The sequence below is a fragment of the Suricata suricatta genome, chromosome 7, assembly GCF_006229205.1.
Source record: "Suricata suricatta isolate VVHF042 chromosome 7, meerkat_22Aug2017_6uvM2_HiC, whole genome shotgun sequence".
NCBI lineage: Eukaryota > Metazoa > Chordata > Mammalia > Carnivora > Herpestidae > Suricata > Suricata suricatta.
The window spans coordinates 120,350,244-120,375,988 of NC_043706.1; the positions used below are offsets into that span (position 1 = coordinate 120,350,244).

The 25,745-nt window shown below is 39.4% G+C and overlaps 1 protein-coding gene across 3 annotated transcripts in view; it reads right to left on the bottom strand.

The window, feature by feature from the left end:
- The window catches only part of TXLNB (taxilin beta), a 49,126-nt gene extending 25,390 nt beyond the window's left edge, over positions 1-23,736 (bottom strand). The window contains exons 1-4 of one of the 3 annotated variants that reach the window (XM_029945510.1): positions 23,623-23,736; positions 20,705-21,133; positions 11,096-11,187; positions 5,457-5,627 (exon numbers count right to left, since the gene is read on the bottom strand). In XM_029945510.1, the coding sequence (XP_029801370.1) occupies positions 5,457-5,627; positions 11,096-11,187; positions 20,705-21,119 (678 nt within the window). In that variant the 5' untranslated portion in view covers positions 21,120-21,133; positions 23,623-23,736. Of the gene's footprint in view, positions 1-5,456; positions 5,628-11,095; positions 11,188-20,704; positions 21,134-22,671; positions 22,730-23,622 lie in introns of those variants that run through there. The other 2 variants (XM_029945511.1, XM_029945512.1) reach the window with 2 other exon arrangements.
- Between the last annotated feature and the right edge of the window lie 2,009 nt (positions 23,737-25,745).

The following is a 25,745-nucleotide window of genomic DNA, read 5'->3' on the forward strand; positions in this document are numbered from 1 at the left end:
TGGTATTAAATACAGTCAAACCATAGAGCACCTGATCCTGGCCCACAAAACAGCACTTTGCATTTTATAGTAGTTTCTCTTGAGAGAAAAATAAATCTAGCAAAATTTTATAAAATTTGATTCTATTGAAAGAATTTGCAATCATTTGGATAATGTCAGAGGTAAAATTTTCTTTATCAAGCACATTATTCAAAATGGAAATGAATAATGCCAAGAAGATTGAGAGGCAAAGTCTGAAATAACTAAGAAGGCAGATTTTGTGAGCATCACTGTGCATCTTAAAACTGGTGCTGTGCCCTGACATATATTTAATAAGTATTTAGTAAGTGTCTATTCAGTGGATTATTAATTTACATACAGACAGGAGTAACTTGGACTAGATAAGTCCTATAGTCCTTTGTTGTGATATTCTGATAACAAATTCTACTTATTCATGTACTAACATCATGTTCCCTGAAACACTTAGCCAACTCTTACTGGACAGTTCTTTTTCAGTGTAGTTTGAAGCTCACATTTATTGTTTTAAATATATGAATATTTTGTTGAAACAAACCCATGTTTCAGAATTTCACTGGTCTTTTTTAAATTATCCTAGATTATGAGCTTTTGTGGGGTTTTTTTTTGACTCACGGAAGAATTGGTTTTAATGAAGAATAGTAATAGTTAAGGGTGGCTCAGTTGGTTAAGTGTCTGACTTTAGCTTAAGTCATGATCCCACAGTTCATGAGCTGAAGCCCCACATTGGGCTTGGTGCGGTCAGTGCAGAGCTTGCTTCAGATCCTCTATCCCCTTCTCTCTCTGCCCCTCCCCTGCTCACCTTTTCTCTCTCTCTTTCAAAAATTAACATTAAAAAAAGAATAGTAGTAGTTAAGTTTTTTGGTGGGGAGAGGCTGGCATGCATTCTTTTTTTTAAATATCTTCCCAAGCTCTCAGCACATGGAGTTGAGATGCAGATATACTTGGGTTGTTTCACTAGTATGGATAAGGAAGCTCATACCACTTTAACCCTTCTACCGATAACAACTAGAAGGTCTGGACAAGAGGCAAGAAACAACTACTCAGAAACACTGGAGAACTGGAGATAGAAGCAGGCAGATGCTAGAGGGAAGCTGACCCCTATAAAAAAGAAATGGTATACGGTAAGTTTCTCAATTTTTTTTTGTAAACAGCTTTTAGCTTGAATGAAGACTATAATTGGCAGCTGCATGGACTGGGTAAAATTCTCATAGAAAACCTACCTACCATTTTTCTGTACTGAGGAATGAAGAGTTATGGGCAACAACAGCCACTGAAAGATGAGAGGAGATTCCCAAAAAAGAGAGAGTCAGAGAGAGAGAGACACAGAGAGAGAGAGACAGAGAGAGAGAGAGACTCCTAAATTCTGTGAATAAATTCTGCCCAAATTTTGGCTGACCCTGAGCCACACATGTGCAGAGCAAACTCAAAGCAGCCTAATTAAGAAAATAGAAATGAACTGAGTTTGAGCTGCTGCCCAAGAGAGAGGATTTGCAATTTGACTCTAGTCAAATTAATTCCCTGCTTAAAAAGAATAACAACAATAACAACAACAAAAGCAATGACATTCAACGGGTATGATAGAATCTATACGCTACATGTCACAACAGCTGCAACACCCAGAAGATAGTCTACAGTGACTTGATATATGAAGAACTAAGAAAATCTGACCCATCCTCATAAGAAAAGATAATCAGAGGAGGCCTATTGCATAATGACCCAGATGTGGAATTAGTAAAGGAGAACTTAAAAACAGGTGTTATAAGTATGCTGAATGATTATAAAGGAAAGTATTATCTTAATGAATGAAAAGATAGGAAATCTAAAAGAGAAAAAAGAAAACCTTTAAGAAAGAACCAAGTGGAAATTCTGCAGTTAAAAGTTAGAAAATATGAAATTCACAAATCACTGGGCAGCTTTATAGCAGACTGGAGATAGCAGAGGAAAGAATCAGTAAATGTGAAGATAGATCAATATAAACGATCTAATCTGAAGCTAGAAGAAAAAGGATTGGTGAAGAACATGAAGAGAGACAAGGGACCAGTGGGACAATAGCAAAAGGTTGAACACACATGAAGTTAGAATCTTAGGAGGAAAGGAGAGAGAATGAGAGAAAAATACTTGAAGAAAAATGGTTGAAACTTTACTAAAATTGGTGAATTATATAAATTACAGATGCAGAGAAGCTTGGCAATCTCAAATAGGATAAATATGAAGAAAACTGCAGCCTGGCATATAAAGCAGTCAAAATTCTGAAAACCAACAATCAGTAGAAAAACCTTGAAAGTAGCCAGAGATAAATGGCATTACTGAATACTGGGGGACAGCAATTCAAATTATTGCTGATTTTCATCAGAAATCATGGGAGGTTCGATTACAGAATACACAACCTATAAAAGGCTGAGAAAAAGAAAGAAAAGAAAAAAAGAGAAATCTTGCCAATCCAGAATTATATATGCAGTAACCACAACCTTCAAAAATAAAAACACAATAAAGACATTTTTAAGATTAAAAAATAAATAAGTAAGAATTAATTGCCAGTACACTTCTGTGATAAGAAATAGTAAAGGAAGGTTTTCAAGCAGCAGGGAATGATAGCAGACAGAAAGTTGAAGCTTCAGAAAGAATAAAAGATGCCAAAAATTGTAAATATATGAGTAAATAAAAACAGTTTTTACATTTAATTTTTATTTTATTTATTTATTATTATTATTTTTAATGTTTATTTATTTATTTAGAGAGAAAGAGAACAGTAGCAAGGAAGGGGCAGAAAGAAAGGGAGAGAGAAGATCCCAAGCAGGCACCATGCTCAGCACTGAGTCCAACATGGACCTTGACCTCACAACCATGAGATCATGACAAAAGGCGAAATCAAGAGTTGGACACTGAATGGACTGAGCCACCCAGGCGTCTTTTGCCTTTAATTTTTAAAGAAATGCATAAGATCATTTAAAGTAAAAATTAAAACATTACCTTTTGAGCTTTTTAAATGTACGTGAATGTAATACAACAATTATAGTTTGAAGGTAAGGGGGTAGTAAATGTACGTATTTAGGCTGCCGTGCTTTTATACCTTATGTTAAATGATAACAGTGTTAACTCCAGGTTGACCGTGGAAAGTTAAGGATGTACAAATAATTATGGAGCAACCACTGAAAATACAAAGAAGTATAACTGAAAATCCAAGAGATGGAGTGCCTGGGTGGCTCAGTCGGTTGAGCGTCTGGCTTCAGTGTAGGTCATGATCTCACGGTTTGTGGGTTCAAGCCCCGCGTTGGGCTCTGTGCTGACACCTAGCTCAGAGCCTGGAGCCTGCTTTGGATTCTGTATCTCCCTCTCTCTCTGACCTTCCCTGCTCACACACACTCTCTCTCTCAAAAAATAAATAAAACATTAGAAATAAAAATAAAAAAAGAAAATCCAAGAGATAAATTAAAATGGAATTTAAAATAAATTCAAATAATCCAAAAGAAAGCAGGAAAAGAACAGAGGATCATAAAACAGAGATAACAAATAGTAAATAAATAATAAATTAGTAAAAGTATATCCAACCACATTCATAATTACATTGTATGTTAATGGACTGGTACTCTAAAAGATAGGTGTTGTAAGAATGAAAATAAACAAGATCCAACTATATACTGTCTATAAGAGGCTCACCTGAAATAGAAAGTCCCAGGTTTGGAAATAAGCATGGAAAGACATGCAAACAATAAGAGAAAACCAGAGTGGCTATAGGAACATCAGATAATGTAGACATCAGGATAATGATTATTACCAAAGGACATCTTATAATGGTAAAACAGTCAATTTATCAAGGAGACGTAACAATCATAAATGTGTATACACATCATATTAATACTTCAAAAAACGTGAAGCAAACATTTACATAATTAAAAGGAGAAGTAGACAATTCCACAATTATACTAGGAGATTTCCTCGGCAGTTGATAGGAAAACTATACAGAAATTCAATAAAGACATAAATGGTCCAGAACTAATTGTTGCTTATGCAACATTATACCTTGGACAACTGATTAGAATTGCCAGGTCTCAGTTTATTCACCAGTAAAATGGAGGTGTTAACCCCTGTTAAGGTTATTGTGAAGATTAGATAAAATGACATATGTAAGGCACTTAGCACAAGTCCTGGCATGATAATGATACTTCATCGTTCACAAATGGAAGCCATTAGTGAGGGTGTGTACCCTGTAGGTACAGGGTCTCCATCTGCTTCTAGCATTCTGTCTTTGAATGCTACCCAAAGAGCCTAAGCTACCCCATTCTGTTCTTTACATATTTTTGTTGGTAAATCTTTCTTTCCACTCTATCTGATTTAATTTTTGTCTCCTTAAAATGCACCACTACCGAAAGCCAGAAGATTTATGTAAACACAGAGTGCTATTTACTTGAATATATATCTTGAGTTGAGAATAATGCTCCCATCCTCAGGCTGCCATTTAACCTGCATTTTCAATTGTCCCTAGTGCAATGACTGAGGAGAGGCCAGGAGCCCTTCCCCTACAACTTGTGATTTGAGAGTTCATCACACTGGCCTTCCATTTTCCAGATATCAAAAAACAGTCTGGAATATGGAGATCCATTATTCTCTTCCAGTTTCCTTCCCAACTCTGTTGAGCAAACTCAGCAGTAATCTTAATCTCTCTGCTTCTTAAAAGTATCTCTTTTAAACGCATGTGATAATAACTATCCCACAGGAATATTGGTGTCTAATTAATTATTGTTTGTCAGAAGCTTTAAGGTCTTCAGCTGGAAAGGAAATTGTGGACACATGCGGTCTTATCTTGTAGAGTCCTGCATCTTGCTTTGTTGAATGGAACTAGTGTCTGTTTGTAATCAAATTAGGCACACTGCTGGAGGCTTATGCTGTAATTAATGAAACCCATGCAGCCTGAATGAAGTGATCAGTCTATTATTTTTAGATTGAATAATTAAGTCTGAAGAGCTTCAGTGGTTTTCCAAGTAGCTTCTTTTTTCAGCTGACTACTGACATTCTGGCTCTCAATCTTGCTTTATCGAGTCAGTTTTGTGTCCATTTTTCTTAAGTCATGTAGATTTTGTCATAACACAAAAATGCAGATTTTTACAATTTTGTATTGTAAAGTGTAGAACTAAGTTCTGCCTTAAAAAAATAAGGACTCAAGGTAAGAAAAAGGAAAGGGGGGGATGACACACATTTTACTGAGAACCTATTCTGTGTCAGGTCCTAGGTCACACCTTTCAGTATATGACCTCAGTTAATTTTTCCCCCTCCACCAGTGAAGTTGGTATGATCCCTGTTTTAGGGCTGAGGAAACAGGCTTGAGGAGGTAAAATAATTTACTGGAAGCCAGAAACTTGCAGTCTTTCCATGAGTAGCAGAAGCCTGTGTCTGTGTAGCACGCAAGCAAGTGTGCTATTCAGAGAGGTGGTAGTACATACCTTCAGTGTCTTGTTGTGTCTCTGCAACTCCCGGCATAGACTCTCCAGTTTGCTTCGGGCGAGGATGGCTCTGCTGTGTTCCCCTTGCAACTGGTCCTTTTCCTTTTGCATCTGTACCTGTTTCTTTTGTAGGAGCTTTAACTTCTTTTGCTCGGTGCGATGTTCATCCAGCTAGACGTGAGGGGTACAAACGTGGAAAAAAATGGCAGGAATCACTTTTGAGTTATTAGAATGAAGCAAAAGAGGAGATACCTAAAGATCCCTCTGTGGTTGTTTAAAACACTTTTTGCTATCATCACCACCCCTCTGCAGTCAAATAAACGTCACAAACGAGACTTTGCAAGACTTGTAGAGACCATATCAATGATCTCTTCTTTTTGGTGATCTAGAAATAGTTTTCTTTCTCTTGAGTCTATCCAATGATTCGATTTGATATAAAAAGGCATATCTTGGACTTCATAAGCTGCCACAATCCATGATAATGCCTTGTTTTGGGGCAATGGTCAATAGTGTATTCTCAGAATTCTTTCTTGAAACAAGCTTATAGCAACAATTTTTTTTCCCCAAAAGGGTAAAATGGCCTCCTGGTAAATGGAAGGTGAGGTGTGGGGGTTGTGAAAAAGGGAGAGAAGAGAAAGTACCTGTTGACTACCTACCATTGGCAATTTCCCACCAGTTTCAGAAGTAGCCACTACACTAGTTCAACAGCGTGAATGGCAAGTTTCTGTAACATGCCCTGTCCTCCTACCACCCCACCCTCCATGCTTATGGCCATTAAAACATGACACTGGCCTTTGCCAACCACAGCTGGAGTCTCTTCTCACCCTCCTTCAACAGCTATCACAAAATATTAGGGATGGCATGGAGAACAATACCCATGTTCCACTGCATTTTCCATCTTGGGATGCTAAAGTTCTGGGATAGAGTTGTAAGATAAAATTTAGGACCCAGTGAAATTTGAATTTCAAATAAATAAGAAATCAAATTTTAGTAAAAGTGTATCTAAAGTACTGCACAGGGCACTTTTATATAACTGGGTGTTCTGGATTCTTGTTTGCCAAACTTGGCAACATTTTAATGGAATTCTGGTTCTGGTGGGGGAAGTTTGGGAATCAATCAATGGAAGCCCCCAGAGCCTAGCATACTCCAGACATGTTGGTCTCAGACTGACAATCAGTGAGACTGTAGTAAAGGGCAGCCTTTTGCCTAGAGCCCTTCCTTTGCTAGGCTCAGTTCCCTGCGTGTCTGAATGGTGCTTAATCCAAGTAGGTGCTTGTCCTGGTTAGGACCTTGTGGGTTCAACAGGAGGAAAAGCCCTGGGGAGCCCACTGAGGCCTTGGACTCCAGATGTTCCTAGAACCTTGAAGAGCCTGATACAAGTGACTCCACACATGACATGAGCCCTCATATGTACCTCAGTTTCCCTGTCTTGAAAAAGCATTTATTCTTTCTGAACTAGCTGAACAGAACTGTTGTACTTTTTTCAGTTCACATCTTATTTTACTGCCTCCCTCCCTCCCTCCTGCCACACTAAAATGACCATTGCCAGATCAAGCTGGGGATAGTCACACATAATATTCTAACTTCACATTTATGGGCAATGTTTATTTATTAGGGAGAGTTAATTAGCATCGGGAAAAACTAGACCCGTATTACTATAAACGTTGATTGAAATTGATATCCTTCTTGAGGTTCAATGGGAAAATCATTGGTATTTTATTACATGTTTCTCATGATAACCTTCTATTAGGAGGATAGATGAGGTCTTTTCATTTTGCACCATGGTTACATTTGTGCTTATATTTTCATTTTTGATGACCTATTATCTCTTTCTGAAATTTATATTCAGATAAATATATTTATTATTGTTATTGCCATTATGATTCAGTCTTTATCTTTTGAAGATTAAATTCTATGCCAGAGTTTTTCAACCTTAGCACTTAGACATACTGGGCCACATAATTTCTTGTTGTGGGGACATCTTGGACATCGTAGGCTGTCTAGCAGCATCCTTGCCTCTGACCTATTGGTGCTATTGGTAGCACCCCTGAGTTGTGTCATCCAGAAAGATATTGGCCCATGGTAAGCAAAGCTGCCTTTGATGGGGGAACACTGCCCCATATGGATTTATCTGAGCATCAGGAGGAAGATACCCTACATGTGTTTCACAAGTTGGAAAAGATGACTTTGCTTATCAACCATGTCATGTAGCTCAAGGTCATACACATTTGACATTTAGCTGGGTCTATCTTGCTTTGCTCTAAATAAAAATGCTTAAATTACTGACAGTTTTTAAAAGAGTGTAGCTAATTATATTCAAGTGCTTCAGACTTGTGAATGCATATACGGTTTCTTAATGAATGAAAGCATACGTATTGCGTGGGAGTCAACCTCAGTCAAATACTTACTGGCTTAGTGATTTAACAATGCGCTTAGACACAGCTGTTCTGTACAATCGTAACAGGCCAAATGGATTTTTATCTGCTAATTTTCTCATCTTCTTTTTTTATTATTAAGTTAAAAAAGTAAGATGAATGCCAATTGCCAAATCAGAATCGTGTTAGTGATTTGTTGTAACTGCATTAAAACTGAGGAAACTTAGAAAAAATATTTCTTCTAGGTCACTTCTTAATTTAGACAGGAGGTATCTTTATTAATAAGTTTATCCTTATTCACTAATGAAAACAATAGTTGATAATATTGCAGGATTCAGAGGCCTGTAGATTCTGTAGAGAGGCAGTTTGATTCACAGCTTTGAACTTGATGGTTTAGTCTATGTTAACACTGACACATCAGACACCTTCTATATTAATACCCAAGTCAGTGAGCAATGAAATAGGTTTTAGTCTCCAGGTAAAAGATTGAAATTATTCATAATTTTTCCTTGCTGAAAAGGAAATGTAATGGGTTTGGGGCCAATTTTCTCCTGTTCATTTTTTCTAGAATGATCTTTGGGTTTTAAAGTTTATATTGTGTCCTCTTATAGGACACAATGTAAATGCCAAAGTAAGGCTTGAATTGAGTAGGCTCTCTGGAAACAGAAACTTCGTGAGGTGATTCTTAACTAGGAGGGTGAATTGGTGAAGGGCGATCTCATGGTGAACAGCTCTGGCCCAGGAAGAAAAAATCTTGGGCCGATGGGAGAAGTGGTGTGCTGCTGTGGGCTACAGCACAACACATGGCTTCTTGTGAGAGGCTAGAAGGCGGCTCAATCCAGCCAAGTACAGAGCATGAGCACGCACTAAAACTAAACATGAATGGCCTTGGTAGGAGGAGGTAAATTGAAGGGACAAGGGAGAAAACGATGTGGAAAATATTGAAAAAAGCAAGGATAGACAGGTCAGAATGGGGCCTTACTTTTGGGAAAAATATTTTTGAAACCTTACTTATTTTATGGCATTGAAATTGTTCATAGAAGGCTAATAGCTAATGTTAAGCAAGTTGTGATAAAAATAAGTTGATACACTGATACTTGCTTTACAAATTTCTACCATTCTTTTGGAAAGTAACATGACCGTTAAAAAAAACCCAACAGCAAACAAAAGGCATTCATACTATTTGATTTAATAATCCCAATTCTGGAACTTTTTCCAAAGATCATAACATGAAGGAGAAGGAACAGATGTAATGCCTGACAGTGTTCACTGCAGCAAGATTTGGTAAAGCAAACAGTGGAAGGAAACTAATGTCCTCAAATTAGAGAACCAGTAGATAATGGCCCCTTAATGGAAAATGACATAGCTTGTTACAAAATATAAAGACTCTAAACTACATGGGAAAATGTTTTTCCTATGAGACAAAAAGAAAAAAACAATCAGATACCAAATTTTATGTACCTTATGATAGCAATTATTATAAAAAGTATCTCTGCCTATGCAGCAAAACGGGGAAGGAAGATGGATAAATCAAAGTTTGTGTTTTAGGTTATGATATTAGAGATATTTCTGCTTGTGTATTTTTATATCATCACAATGTGCAGTTTGTGCAATTAAAAAACAGTTAAAAACTATTGGCAGAGATAAACAACCAGCCAGTCCCTCAGGACCCCAGAATTCCCCCAGGTCTACCACAGGACAGTTTGGCACAGAGGGTGCACCGAGGGGAAAGGAAGACAGGGAAGGACAGGAATCACAGGAGGAAAGTTCAAGTGAAAAAGAAAGACATGGGCACCTGGGTGGCCCAGTCGGTTAAGCGTCTGGCTTCAGCTCAGGTCATGATCTCATGGTTCGTGGGTTCAAGCCCCGCGTTGGGCTCTGTGCTGACAGCTCAGAGCCTGAGCCTGCTTCAGATTCGGTGTCTCCCTCTCTCTCTGACCCTCCCCTGCTCGCACTGTTTCTCTCTGTCTCTCAAAAATAAATAAAAGACATTAAAAAATTTAAAAAAAATAAAACAAAACACACAAAATAACAAAAATAAGAAAGGAGAACTATGTCCAGGGCCTCAGAGAGGCCCACGCCTTCAACCTGCCGCCTGGAGGAATTGTTTTCCAGTGTGCGGACTTAGTTTCATTCTCCTGTCATGGCTTATCCAAAAGGAATAGTGAAAACTTTTTTTTTTTTTTTTTTTTAAGGAAAGCAAGCAGACATGAAGGAGAAGCACGTTGGCTAACGCCCATGTGTGAGATGATGTCACATCCCAGCTGCGGGTTGCATGGGGCGGGGGGAGGGGTTTATGCATGGGGAGTAGTGCTTCACGGAACCGCCTCCTTTTCCCAGCTGACCCCATTGTAGGGGTCCTGGCGGGGAGGCCGTGCACTTCACCGATGCTCTGATGTCTGGAGTGGCTTCCCTGCCTCCCAGTGGCCCTCACGTATCCAGAGGGAGCCCGCATGGGGAGCGCTTAGAACCAGGCGCAACGCAAGCCACATCAGACACGCTGCCGCAGTGGGGGCGGGGCAGAGAGAAGAATGTAGATCAAAGAGAATGAATGAATGGATGAATGAGTAAGTGCCTACACAAATCGTTTTCATGAGCAATGAGAATGTGTCACAAACTGAGGGTAACTCATTCCTCTGCCTTCCTGAGGGGGCCCCTCAAAACACCTCGGAACAGGAAGTGAACAAAAAGTTTGCCCTTATGTGGAATATATTTGTGTTATTTACAAAGCCCAAAGAACTCCAAAGTATCCACAATTTTCCATTATCTATAATTCTGTCTTCTATCCCCCAAATTATACATATAATTGAAGGCACAGTAGACTCCAACTCTATCCTCTTTCTTTTTTTCTTTTATTTTTTAATGTTTATTTGTTTTTGAGACAGAGAGATAGAGCATGAGGAGGGACAGAGAGAGAGGTAACAGAATCCGAAGCAGGCTCCCGGCTCTGCACAGAGCCTGACGCTGGGCTTGAGCCCAGGAGCCGTGAGATCATGACCTGAGTCAAAGTCAGATGCTTAGCCGACTGAGCCACCCAGATGCTATCCTCTTTCTTTATTTTGCTGTTTTTCCTGTTTTTCTGTTTCTTTTCTTTTTTCTTTTTTTTTTTTAAATAATTCTGCTTTTCTGGATTCTTTTTCTGATGTACATGAGGTAACCAGCTATGGTCTACAATGAGGTACCTGAAAAACGAACGGCCTCCTTTTCTCAGCTCTAACCAGAGCCTGGGTCTTTCTGACAAAAAGAGCTAATCAGCGAGCTTACCAATTCGGCATACTTCTTGAATAAAAAGTCCAATTTTTCTTCGGGTGTTTGCAGCTTGTTCAGATTTTGCATCAGCAGGTTGGCTTCTTTGCCTTGAAAGAAAACAAAAAGCCATAAAGACATTTAAGAAAAATAAGGGTTTTAAATATTTTGAAAATATTGAAAACACTGATCTTATGTAAGAACAAATCACCCGTTTCCCTGCACTGATTAATTTTTAGAAAGAAGCCAAACCACCAATCCGAATTTCTGACTACCACCGGCACTGAGACATGCAGTTTTAGAATTCTAGCCTGAAGCAGAAATCTGACAGTTCAGTCCGTCACTTCTTGTTTGTTTTGGTTTTGTTCTTTCACTCCCTCTTTTCCCTCTTTTTAGGGGGAGGCAGTTCTCTTGTTTCAGTGCAGGAACGCTTTCCATGAGGTTCGGAGGGAATGTTCTGATCATATTTCCTACAAAGCAGAGAATAAGAATAAGATCAACCTTGAAGGAAACTCGAGCCAAGACCAGCACAGGACCTTCCCCGCAGGCCTCTTTGTGTCTCTGTGATAATGGGAGCCGACTTCCTGGGCCTCGCTTTCTCCCACCCACGCCTTCATCTTTGTTGGCCGTCTCCTTTTCTGGTCCCGTGGGAGTTCATGCTACGTTGTAAGACGCATCTGTTCATGATTATTTGCCGGTGAATCTCAGCTTCTCTCCTCTCCTCTTTGTTCTTCCTTTGGCCTCTTCAGCGCCATCTCCCACTTGCCTTTCCGTGGGCCTGGAAATCTGGTTTTCAAGTCGCCATTGGGCTGAGCGTCGGTGGGGAGGAGTGGGACCCTGAGGCCTGCATGTACCACTGATTGTATCTTTTCAAACAGTCTGGTCAAGGTGGAACATGACAAGTCTGTCTAGTTACAACGGGAAGGTCAAGCTGCACAGTAGAGGTCATGTTTCCTGATGTAAATCTATGTAAGAATAATTACAGCTTTGACTACCTTTCCCCAAGAACAGGCATTTCCCTTTTGCTAGAATATCTGCTTTTATCCTGGTGAGACAGATGCATCATGGGATCAGGCTTGCCAGATGCAATGCAGGACGTGGGACATGATTGTACGAAAGAATTTTGCATTGTTTACCGAAATTCAAATTTCCCTTGGCATCCTGTGTTTTTATTTGCTAAATCTTGTAACTCTAAAGGCATCAAAGAATTTTAGATCTAGAAGGACTTTAAAGAGCATCCAGACCACCAGTTAAATTTTATAGATTAAAGATCTAAGGCCCAGAGAAGCCCAAAGTTACATAATTAGCACTGGCAGAGCATATAGGCTTGAATCCAAGGTTTGTCTATTTGCTCTAAATCACTCCATTCCCATGTGGAATTTTGATGCCAGGAAACCCAGAGAAATAAAAAGAAACATTTTCTTCAAAAACATGACCTCATTCCTAACAGCTGGTTTTGTCCATCTTTGCCCAGTGAGTCAGTTCAGATTAGAGATGTGGCCTAAGACAGGGGAGAAGGTGGGTGTGAGAGGGGCCCCGCCAGCTCTCCAATTATGGCCTGTGGCGTTTTGTGCTGCGTTTACAGGGATCGTCAGTGCCGTCCTGCCCCCACTGCGCCTGTGCGTTGTTATTTCCTTAGTAGTAGGAAATGACGTGCATTGTTCAGGACATCCCTTTACCCTTGCTTTCAGTCTGTGGAAGAGGCCCACACGAAGCCTCTGTGGTCTCTTAGAGGGAAGAGGTTGCTGAGGGTCAGATTTGGCCCAGGACGCAGCACGTCTGTTCTGTGGCAAGTGTGCGTAAATGTTGGTGACAATGGAACAAAGCCAAGCCAAGCCATGCACACTAGTGCCATGCAAATTCAGCGACACTGTCCTGAAGACAACTTTGTGCTGGACCAGAGGACAGACGGGCCTTCCTGTCCCCTGGGACATTTACTGTATGCCTAGGATTACCTCTCAGTATGAGTACCAACATGTAACACCATTACGTGTCTCCCTGGGGGGAGATGGAAACATTTGAGTGAGTCCAATGGGTCTCTTTTTGTCTTCACATTAAGTATCTTCTTTCTTTTTTATTTTCTTTAACTGTGGGAAGAGGTTTTTTGTTTTGTTTTGGTTCAGTCACATGGAGGTTTCTTCTGTTCTAATATTCTGTTATTTTGTGAGAAGGTTAACGTTCATGGGGTGCCTGGACGGCTCAGTGGGTTAAATGCCTGAATTCAGCTCAGGTCATGATCTCATCATTCATGAGTTCGAGCCCAGCACCAGGCTCTCTGCTGTCTCAGCACAGAGCCTGCTTCAGAGCCTGTTTCTCTCTCTCTCTCTCTCTCTCTCTCTCTCTCTCTCTGTATTCCTCCACTGTGTATGCTCTCTCTCACAAATAAACACTTAGAAGGTTAACATTCATGAGCATGAATCTATCGTTTGAAATTTATTTCTCCTTTTAACAACAAAACAATCCAGGAAATGGAGACAAGCATGTGCAGAATTAATAAACTTAGGACATTAGAGAGCATAGTTTCTAAATTTCCATTAATTTTGCTGAATTAGAATGCTGTGTGGGGTTACCGTGGAGAAGAGGAATAGACACAGAGATTGTTCATCTTCTAATAAAGGCTGTAATTACACTTCCACAGAAATGGGGTTATTTGGTGATAGTGTCAGACACAAGAGACAAACTGACTTTTTTCAGGGACATTTTACTGGGAGAGAATGACTGCCTTTTCTCCAGTGTGTCATTTCAGAGTACTGTGACTGTGAGATTAGTCATCAAGAAAGCAAGGAACAGGCCTGAAGTCCCCGTTCGAGCTGGGGAAGGCATATGAAGGGCATATGGCCACGCCTCCCCAAAATATGCATTTCATACCCAGTCCACAGGAAGGCAGGACCACCTGAGCAACAAGAGCAGGAGGGCCACGCATGGTAGAGCCCAGCGGCACAGTTGTAGACAGAGGGAGTATTGTAATATGAAGGCATGATTCCTACATCAAAGAAATTAAAACACATAAATTAAGATAATGAAGTCAGTTATATAAATATGGCCTGGGATTTTTCTTAAACTTTTAGCATAGTGATACCTATTTATACTAAATTTATGCAGATTTTTTGTTTATATATTTATTTTCAGAGAGACAGAGGCAGTGTGAGTGGGGGAGGGTTAGAGAGAGAGAGAATCCCAAGCAGTCTCTGTGCTGCCAGCACAGAGCTTGATGTGGGGCCTGAACTCTGAACTGGGAGATCATGATGTGAGCCGAAATCAAGAATCAGATGCTTAACTAACTGAGCCATTCAGGGACCCACTAAATTTATGCATATTTGATGAGTGTCTAAAACCTTGCTTTTTCTCTTCCAAAATTATCTTTTAGGAATTTGAGGCTAAAATTTCGTCTTGAGTACGTGCATGTACCTTTATCCCCCCTTTCTGATTTCCATGTGTCATGGCAGAAGCTTAAAGCTGGAAAAGATCAGGAATATTCTGTTTCAGTGTTAGACCTAGAATCATATTTCTTTTTTTTAATGTTTATTTATTTTTGAGAGAGACAGACAGACAGACAAAGGGTAAATGTGGGAGGGGCAGAGAGAGAGGGAGACACAGAATCTGAAGCAGGCTCCAGGCTCTGAGCTGTCAGCACAGAGCCCAATGTGGGGCTCAAACTCATGGGCCACAAGATCATGACTTGAGCCAAAGTCAGATACTTAAGCGACTGAGCCACCCGGGTGCTCCCCCCCCGCCCCGATTCATATTTTAATGTTAATTTTGTCTTCTAACACAATTTAAAAATATGTATTATATGCTACAAATAATTCCTGGGCATCTATAAATATCTTGTAAGAAAAGTAGATTTGCATATGTAGATAAAAAGGATAGTGTGGCTAAATTCACACTGCACGAAGGACAAGGTCTAGAACTTGAGTTTTAGAACTCATCCTGCCAGTGATAAGGTGAGTAACCTTTTTTACAGAGTCTTAAACTCTCTGGGCCTAAATTTCACTGTCTGTAAAATTAGTAAGTTGACTAAATGGGTTCTGAGTTTAGCATTTAGGATTTGTTGATTCCATGACTGGAGTAATTTTAACCATTTTTAGCTTGATTTAGATAACAAAAATAACAATGTTTGGATGGTATATTTGTCTTCCCAAAATATTTTGGTCCACTTTTAAAATTTATCAAGACTCTTTTATCCTTCATTGTCTCCTCTCATAGTCTGGTTTTGTTTGTTGTGCTTGGTTTTAATGACCTATCAGTTTTGAAAATACTACCTGCCCTGTATTTTCTGGCTACATTGATTTTATCTGGTGAACATTTGATATCTCTTGTGTTTTAGTCACCTTGCTGTATGTATTTGGAACTCTGGCCTCTCACTCAGTTGGGGAGTGGAACAGGACCTCTTTTTTTATTTTTTAAGTTAATTTATTTTCAGAGCGAGCGACAGTAAGCAACCATGAGTGGAGGAGGGGCAGAGAAAGAGGGAGAGAAAGAATCCCAAGCTGACAGTGCAGAGCTCAGTGCAGAGCTCCCATGACCTAAACCGAAATCAAGAGTCAGAGGCTTAACTGACTGAGCCACCAGAAGCCCCTGGACCTGGACTTCTTATTGGATCAGTTGATGATATGTTTAAATTATTAGCAATTTCTTCACTATAACTATAAAGAAAACTTTCTTTAAAAAAAAAAAAAAACCACCCAGGGCGCCTGGGGGGCTGGGTCAGTTGAGCATCTGACTTCGGCTCAGGTCATGTGTTGACAGTTCAGAGCCTGGAGCTTATCTTCAGATTCTGTTTCTCCCTCCCTCTCTGCCCCTCCCCTGCTCATGCTGTCTCTCTCTCTCTTTCTCTCTCTCTCAAAAATAAATAAAAACATTAAAAAAATTTAAAAGGAAAAACCTTTGAGTCTAATAATAAGGGGATTATTCCAGGGAAAACAAAATAAAGCAAAACCTTATAGTGAAAAATAAAAATACCAGGAAGAGCAGGAAGAAATGAATACATCTATTCCTAATTCTGATCAGGAGAGAGTACTAATCATTTTGCTCACGTCATATTTTTCTATCCTTTTCTACCTACTTGTCTAAGCCCCCCTTTCCTATTGAGACCTGGCCTGAGATCTAGCTCCCCTGTGAATCTACTCATGAACCTTTCAATCTTTGCTGATTCCTCTTTCCCTTGAATTCCTCTGGTCTCCTACCATCTCTTCCAAAAAATATTTAGCATCTGTATCAAGGCAAAAGTTGATTCCCCTTTCACAGTGAAACTAGAAATCAAGCTAAAATAGATGAAACAAATCTTCTGAGAAAATGCCCCTTTTAAGGAAAAGTAAGTAAATGGCTTTCTAAAGAGATTTCAGACTCTGTTGTCCTAGTCAAGGTCCTCAGACCTGTAACTAAAGATGAAACATATTAACTGAGCTATAGTAAGTGCTCCTCAACCAGGACACTATTTAGTTTTTATGTATCTTTGGTCCTGCAATATTAGTGACTTCAGTTCTGCCCCCTTGCTTTCTTTATGACTAATCTCACAATCACATCAACTAGTTGAGTAACCTCTTTTGCAGACTCTTAAACTCTCTAAGCTTCAATTTCCCTGTCTATAAAATTAGTGGGTCGACCAGATGTGTTCTGAGCTCAGACTGAACCTGTGGATCAACTTTGTTTCCCTCCCAGGCTTATGCTTCAAACCTATGATTTTCTACTCAATCAGTTATCCACCTAAATATCAGAATGTACATTACATTTTATCGTTGTTTTGTGCTTTTTACCATGTGGTGCTTGTGCAGCCCACGTACTGTTGGCAGAGAAGTGATTAATAAGACACATGTGAGTCTGGAGGATGGGGTGGGGGTGGTAAGGGGGAGACGTTAGATGCTGACAGGACGTGTCATAGTGCTGTCTAATGTACCTGTTTTTGTTTCTTTCAGTTCAAATGCCAAGGATAAAGTGATTCTACTAACTAAAGAGATTTAAAAATGTTTCCCAACTGCTTTGGTATATAGTGTGTTGATTGTGAGGAGATATGCCGTCTCTAAGGAAAAACAAGTCCTGGGTACTTGGGTTGTAGAAATATTTCCCATATACTCAAAGTGTTTGTGAAAGAAGGGTCTCTTTGGTCCAATAAGTCTAGGAAATGTTGTAAACTGTGCCCATCACTATTGGAGATTTTCATTGTTGTATATATTAAAGGTCAGAAAATTCTGGCAGTAAGGAAAGTTTAACTTTGTCTGAAATCTCAAATATCCCAAAGTATATACTATGGAAAAATTTGGGTTAGGGAGTTAGAACATTTCAGCATCTCAAAAATACCAATAAAGCGAATATTACCTGCTAAACATGTGATAATTAAAGACTCATTTTTGATTAAGCACCTAAACAAAGTCTAAGGATATATTTTCAGGTACTGGATAAATGATTTACCAAAATTCTATAAAGGTCCAAATTAGATTTGAACGGAGACCATAGCCAGTACTTCAGTTTTTTTCTCTCCAAAAAGGCAGAGGAAGCACTTTCTGAAGCATCAGAGAATCATTGTTTCCACAATCTGTATCAAAATTACTCAGAGTGCTTTGGTTACAGTCCATTCCTACAAATTCTGAATTACTGGGCTCAGGAACAGCATTTTTAAAAATAAATTCTGTATTTAACTCTAATGCACAGTGAAGTTTAAAAACCACTGATGTAGACGATAGTACAGTGCCATTTAATTGATAAACAGCTAAGAAGCCTGCTAAAGCTACTTGAAGATGGCTGAAATAATGCTTAAAATGGTGGTTATGGGACACTTGGGGGGCTCAGTCGGTTGAGCATCAGACTCTGGATTTGGGCTCAGGTCATGATCTCACAGTTCATGAGATGGACTCCCACAATGGGCCATGTGCCAACAGTACGGAGCCTGTTTGGGATTCTCTGTCTCTGTCTCTCTGGCTCTCTCCCCCCAGCCCTTTCCCCACTTTCATTCTCTCTTACTCTCTTTCTCTGTCTCTCTAAATAAATAAACTTAAAAAAATAAATAAATTGGTGGTTATGTATTTCAATTAGCCTAAAATTTTTTTTTTTTTTTTTTAGTCATAATGTAGCTGCAGCACTGGTGGTTAGAAGAATGTGCTGATGGCTTTCAGGGGACAGGGCCACAGGGTCAGTGTTTGTACACGTGTAGTTACAGTGGACACGCTGCTTCACAAACATTAGTTCTGATCACATATTCAGCTGAAATCTGGTAACTTGTAGTTAGAGGCAAAATTAGAATTGTGGAATTTTTTCTTGAAAATTTTTTTGATTATTTGGTAATTAAGTGGCTAATATGGATTTTGAAATAACTCATGGAAGACAGAGAAGAAACTGCCATTGGTCACCTTTAACTTTACCCCTATTTTCTTCCTACCCTCTCAATACAACACAGACACATTCCTCCGCAGCAGAAGTTGTTAGAGTGACAAAGCAGAAGAACTTTCCTGGTTAGGAACACTTGCAATCATTCACCTCTGCAATGTGACTTTGTATTGTCATATGGGGAGTTAAACAGCAACTAATTCAAAGGGACTCTTCTGAGATGTCTTGGATCGATAAGGAATGACAGTGTTTGAATACAGAACAACTTTATTCTCTTTCCCAACAATCCAAAACACTCGAGTGATTCCAATCCTGCACTTTGGAACTGGGTAGATATTTTAAAGTATTATTTGGATTATTTTAGTCTTTATGCTGGGTGAGTCAGGTGTGGCCTTTAAGTGTGTCTTTTAGCTCTTCTTGAAATCGTTGCCACCAGTGGGTTTTAAGCTGCATAATGATGTTCGTGCTAGCATAGACATATTTTGGGTTGGAGTCTGAACCCATTACTGACCCCAGTGCCCATGACATTTTCCTCTGCCATACTGTCTTCCAGAAATGAATAAGGTGTGATAGCTTCTTCACCTTCCTTGGGAGGCAGGTATATAAACAAATGATTGCTTCAGAAAATTTAATCGAGACCTAAGGAAGGTGATGCTAACTCTACCTGGGCATGTCAGGGAATGTACCACATAAGAGTTGATGTTTGTAGTGTCACAGTGAAGTTCACCAAGGCAGGCAGGCAGAGGGGCTGTGCTATGTACACTAACATGCTTTCACTAGTAACTAAAACATTAACTCTTTCTTTTTTTTTTTCATAGCCATTTCTGGTCTAAAATCCCAGATAATCTCCCAACAATTTTCCTGTGCCTGTTCTGAAAACTTACCATATTAACAATTAATTACATGTCTTTTTTTCTCTCCATACCAACAGCTCCTTTAAAAAAATTTTTTTTAATGTTTTATTTATTTTTGATACAGAGAGAGACAGAGCATGAGAGGGGGAGGGGCAGAGAGAGAAGGAGACACAGAACAGAAAGCAGGCTCCAGGCTCTGAGCTAGCTGTCAGCACAGAGCCTGACGCGGGGCTCGAGCCCACGAACGTGAGATCTGACCTGAGCCGAAGCCAGAGGCTTGACTGACTGAGCCACCCAGGCGCCCCACCAACAGCTCCTTAACCAAAGGACCATAATGACTTATTTATCTTTGTCTACCTAGCACAGTACCTCATAAAGACTAGGCATTTGTAAATATTTGCTGAATCAATAATTTCATGAGTAAAATATTTTCGGCAATTTTTGACATTCTATAATTGATGGATTTCTAAAGAGTTTTGTTAAATAAAAAATATTTCCTATAGTAGTAGAACATACTAAGTGGTCTAAACGATGATCGCTTTATATACAAACCATCTCTATACTTATATTTTGTTTCAGTCCAGAGTCCACTAGCTTTGCTTTAAACAATTTCCCTTTCATTCATTTACTCACCCATTCACCCTTGTAACAAATATTTACTGAGCACCTAGCATGTGTCATCTACTATCTTAAATGCTAGGCATCCAATGACATCTGAATATACACACAACCCCTGTTCCTGATCTACAAAAGCTAATAAGGAAGACATGCATTAGCCACATCATGACAGAAAGTAAATGCACACTCTCAATTGCTGCTAAATGCTAGGAAAGAAAGATACATGGCACAATACAAATAGAAGACAAGAAGACCCTATGTAGGGCTGGGCTAAGAAAAAGCCATTTAGGTCGTGAATTAAATATGAAGTTAAGTGCCCGAAGGGTTGAATGGGTAGGGATTTGTAGGTAGAGAGAATAGGATGTGTTGCGGGCATTATGGAAGATGGAGCACATGGTATGTTCAAAAAAAGGAAAGAGAAGATCAGAATGATTAGCAGTTAGGCAGTTCTCATAGTGGTGGTGCTAGGGGCATCGGGTTCAGAAAAGAGATGTTGTGGGATTAAGTGATGGGAGATAAAGCTGTGGACACTGGTCAGGATTAGACCATTAGGGCCTGAAAGACTATGTTAAGAATGTTGGTCTTTGTCCTAAGAGCAGTGGGAAACCATTGGAGAGACAGGGTAGGTGAGTAACATGTTGAAAAGTTTACTTTAGCTCTTTTGAGGGGAAGTGGTAAACACAATTATAGCAAGGAGAGTTTAAGGAGACCCTGAAGGAAGCTGTTATAGCAATCCAAAAATAAGATGTGGCTTTTAGTAAAGGTTGGAGGAAGTGTCCATTTTTAGGGATACTTCAAGGAAAGGTCATGCGTGCGTTACAACATAACTACTTGCCTAATCCTTTTAGGATTTTCTTTTCCAATTTTTGCTCTTTATTGCTGACAGGCTCTTTGGTGGTGGCTGTCTCTCCAGAAGGTATGGCCTCTCTCTCAGTCTCTTCAGTGGCTTCGTCACAGTCCCCGTCCTCATTGTTGGGTGGTTCTGTGCTCTCAGGCTCCTCCTTTGCTTTGGTGGGACCCTCTTTTTCAGTAGCCGACCCATAGGTATTGATGATGTCTTCCAGTTGTCGATTCAGCTCCTCGGAGATATCATTAGACTGCACACCCGCCTTCCCCTCTGGTGCTTGGAGTAGGGCTGAGCAATCCTTAGCATCTTGCTTCTCCAGACCATTTTGACTGGGTAATGAACTGTCCCCTGGAGGTGTTAATTGGGGTTCCCCGGAGAGCTGCACAGAGTGATTCATCTCCATACTGGGAGTAGTATCTAGTGGTAAGCAAGCACAGTCAGGTTTTATGTAGTTAATACAGTTACACGTAAAATGTAAGGATATTCCCAAAAAGGCATCTAGTGATTACTGTTTCTAACATCGAATGAACATACCTTTACAAACCATTGATATTTCATTTAGTTAGGGAGAAAGAGTAGGGAGCCATTTTTCCAAAGTGGGTCATATTACTAGCATATTTTTGGTTGTGGTCTTTAAATTCCAGTAGAAATCCCTATTACTGACATTAAGGGAGTTATTCAAGATCTTGTTTTCAGGTTATATCTGTCATATTGCTTTAGCCAATTTGTGTTACCCCTCTCTTACATTCTTCTTCTTCTTCTTCTTCTTTGTTTTTTTACTTTTTAAAATGTTTTTATTTATTTTTGAGAGAGAGAGACAGTGTGAGCAGGGGAGGTTCAGAAAGAGAGAGAGACACAGAATCCGAAGACAGGCTCCAGGCTCTGAGCTGTCAGCACAGAGCCCGAGCGGGGCTTGAACCCATGAACCGTGAGATCATGATCTGAGCCAAGGTCAGACATTTAACTGACTGAACCACCCAGGCGCCCCTCTCTTACATTATTCTATGTAAGACTCATAATCATTGGAAGTACATGGATGTCTATATTTAAAATATTTAAAGTGGTGTTGTTTTCAAAGTTAAAACATTTAATACAAGAGCCACTAAACTTATTAAAATCATTCATAACAACTGTAGTCCTAAACTCTATTTTAATCCATAAATGAAGTTGATAAATATGAGTACATTGATGTAAATGAATAATTATATTGCATATAGGAAATACTTTCTGGCATTTCTGGTATTTTCTTTTTCCCAGATGAGCAACACATAATTATCCATCAGGAAAACACTTTCTGAGGTTCAAACTAGCTTCATTTTTGGAATAAAATGGAGCATGAAGGAGGGTATAAGTTAACCAACAGATCAATGTAGAACCATGGTGATGGTCATAAGAACAATTTCTTGAATTTCTATAACACTTTGTTGTTCCAGTGTAAAAACTGACTTTCTTTTAGGAAAAACAAATTACAAATCTTTTCTTTCAGTCAAGAAATTCTAGGATAACTTCATAATTTTTAAGAAATAGCAACATTCCCAATGTTATTGGGAAATAATCCACATATAATAGGGGCTCTTTGGAAATAGGGGTGAAGTACAAGCTGAGTCCAGAGTTTCAGGATTTCTGGATATCCCATTTCTAGGGTGCAACAGAGTTTGCATTGTGGTGCATTTTATTTGTAAATGGTATGCAATGGCAATGCTGCTAATTCTCAGCATAGAAATACGACACACTCCTCATAATGCATAGGTTCTGCTGTGGGGGTGGGAGGCAAGCAAATACAAAAACAAACTGTTCCGTACCCCACACAGCTTCCTCCTCTTGTTCACAGAGGAGGGGAGGTCAAGTGCTTGAATAACAACAGGAATGAAAAAGTCAGCCTACAGTCATTGTTACCCACTTATGGCCCTCATCAAGTACTCATTAATTTCAAAGGAAATACTTTGTTTTCTTACCCACTTTAATTCACCGACTTTATTATCAAATGATGCAGTAAACAGCCTTACTGTTGTTTCCATCACTGGCATTTTTTGTATCCTGACCCCTACTTGCCTGGCACACTCATCTATATATAAATTTTGCCTCCCCAAAACTCCAAGAAAGACACATAGCACCTGCTGTCCGGCCAGAAGTTATTTTAAGCTCTTCTAAAAGTAGCCACGGCATTTGGCTCTTCTTTGAAAACCAAGGGAAGAGAATCCTTTTTAAATCAAAACTAAAAGCAGTAAACATTTACTGGCTTAAATACATATGAGGGTTTTAACCTGTTAGGGAGGCTTCTTAGGATGAAAGAAAATCTAAAGTAAACCCAACTTCAAAGCGGTGAATTTAAAACTGACTCTTCACAGGAATTTTAGTACAGTTGGTCTAAATGCAAAAGTTTGGTTGTATTTGATTTATTCCTCATTCCTCAGAGGCCACGAGTCATTGATGTTCCTAATGTTAATTCCTCGGATATCCTTTAAACTCATATCCCACATTTACTTTGAGACAGAATGACTGAGTCGTTATAAACCACAAGACAGCTCAATTCCTAAAAGTAGCTTTGGGATAAATCAACCAGAGGGGAAAAAATAAAGACAATGAACTCTGCTGCTCTTAAATTGTCCCTTTCACTATTAATTACTTGACAGCAAGAAATTATGTCTACATTTAATTTTTTTAATAAACCTTATTGCCTCATTTTCTTTTTTTCTTTTTTGCTCCTCTAAGAATTTTTTACTTGTATTGGTAGTCCTGTCAATTATCACACACATCCCTTTCTGAGCAACACATTTCAATGCTAAAGAAAACAATGGAAAGTTCTTCCACAGTTCACTGGCAATCTCAAAGTTGCAAGTTTTGAACACCACAAACCTCACCCTCCAGCCTCTCACAGGGCTTGGGGGAGCGTTTGCCGCACTTACCAGAAGGCAAGGAGCTAAGCAGAAAGAGAAGGAGAGGCAAAAGGCAGCAAAAAGCTAGTGAGGGAGCCCGACAGCAGGAGACAGGCAGGCAGGCGGCTGTGTTCTTACAAGGGAGAGAGAAAGCACACACACACACACACACACACACACACACACACACACCCCACAGGCACGGCAGGAGAGCAGGGAGGGGGTGGGGAGGGAAAAGGACAGCCTGTGACACAGCAAGAGAGAAATACACCCAAGTTTCAGTAGCCGGCTCCTGGGCAAACATCTTGGGGAAAGAGAAGCAGCTGGTATATCCTATCAGAGACTTCATGTTCTATCCTTAAAAAACAAAATTTAACTCTCGCTATATGCCCCTCTGTTAGTGCATTTTTTCACCATTGTTCTCTGGGGCAGAGGTCAGTTTTTCTTATTTCTTGATTTATTTCCAGTGTGGTCTATGATTCATCTTTTTTTTTTTCCTTCTTATGCTAGTCTAATTAGTGTCAGATTTCTTATGGGAATCATGGTGGGGGAGGGAAAAACAATGGCATAACAAAAAGGAGGTGGTGGAACTCCTTAAATCTTGATGTCATTGTTTGGTTTGTAAAATTTGAAATACAAATGGAGGTGGTGTCTCGGTGCTGGGTTCAGTGATGCCTTCCCATACATGGTAATCGGCGTGGCCTCAGAGCCCACATCTTACTTCACTGCTTTCACATCTGTCTCAGATTAGCCCTTGGGGTGGCAGTCACTTTGTCTTTTTGAGCTGCAGCCTTTTCCACCGCTGCTTTTCCGAGTTTTTCCACCCTTCTCAGGTCTTCACCTTGCTCCTTAACCCTCCTCAGAGAAAGAACCTTCTGCCTCTTTCTCTTAACTTATATTTGTACCCTTTTCTTTCTGTTTCTGAAGAACATGTTCCCACACTTTTCCAAGGCAGTTTCCTCCCTTGGAGGTTCTGTTCTAGGACTAGGTAGGCATAATGACACACATTTTGGTATGCAGATAGTGCCACCAGAATGATGTCCACATCCTAATTCGAGATGCTGTGAATTCGTTACTTTACACCGTGAAAGAGACTGCAGATGTGATTAAATGAAGGATCTTGAGATGGGGTGGGGGAATTATCTGGATAATCACAATGTAATCACAAGGGTCCTTATTAAAAAAAAAAAAGAAGAAGGAAGCATCAGGGTCAGTGTCAGAAAGGACTCCAGATGAGGTCATAGTGATGTGGGTCCACAAACTGAGAGATTTGGGAAGCTTCTAGAAGCTGGGGAAGGCATAAGAAATGGATTGTTCTCTAGATCCTCCAGAAGGAATGCAATTCCATTGACACCTGATTTTATAGTAAAATTCATTGTGGAGTCCTGACCTCCAGAATTATAAAATAATAGATTTAAAATAATAAATTTTTGTTGTTTTAACACTACCAGATTCATGGTCAATTGTTACAGCAGTAAAGGAAAAGTAAGATATTCTTCCCCCAAACAGTTTCTTATCCCTTTCTCTGCCTTCAAGGGAGGAGGGATAAGCTATTTACAGATGAGTGTTCCTAACAAATAGGGGTCAGGATAAAGAAAATTCCAATAATGAAGACAGTAAGCTGTTAACTGCATCATTTGATAATAAGTTTGGTGAATTAAAATGGGTGAGAGAAAAAAAAAGTACTTCTTTCTAAATTAATGTGTGCTTGATGAGGACCAACAAATGGGCCATCTACCATACTGGATTGCATTAAACTGACCCTGTTACATCTCTCAGTGAGTATAAACAGTAAGTCACTGCTTCTCAAGTTTAAGTAATGTACATATTTTTTAACAGAATAATTTAATACTGAAATTAATTTAAAGGAAAAAAGAACTCACAGTGATTGAACTAAGTTATTGTGTTACCATTGTACCAGTATGTACGGACATAAAAATAGGTATAAACATCTGCTGCTTATAATTATTATATGGCACAAATTAAAAAAAACATGTTATTTAAAGAACTCTATGAGATGAATAAGTATAATTCAAATTAAAATATTACTTTTATGGGGCAGATAATATTTTGCTGAACCCAAATTGGTATTTGCAACATAAATATGATACCGCCTGCCGGTCCTATTGAGTTCATGACACTCTTCTACAATG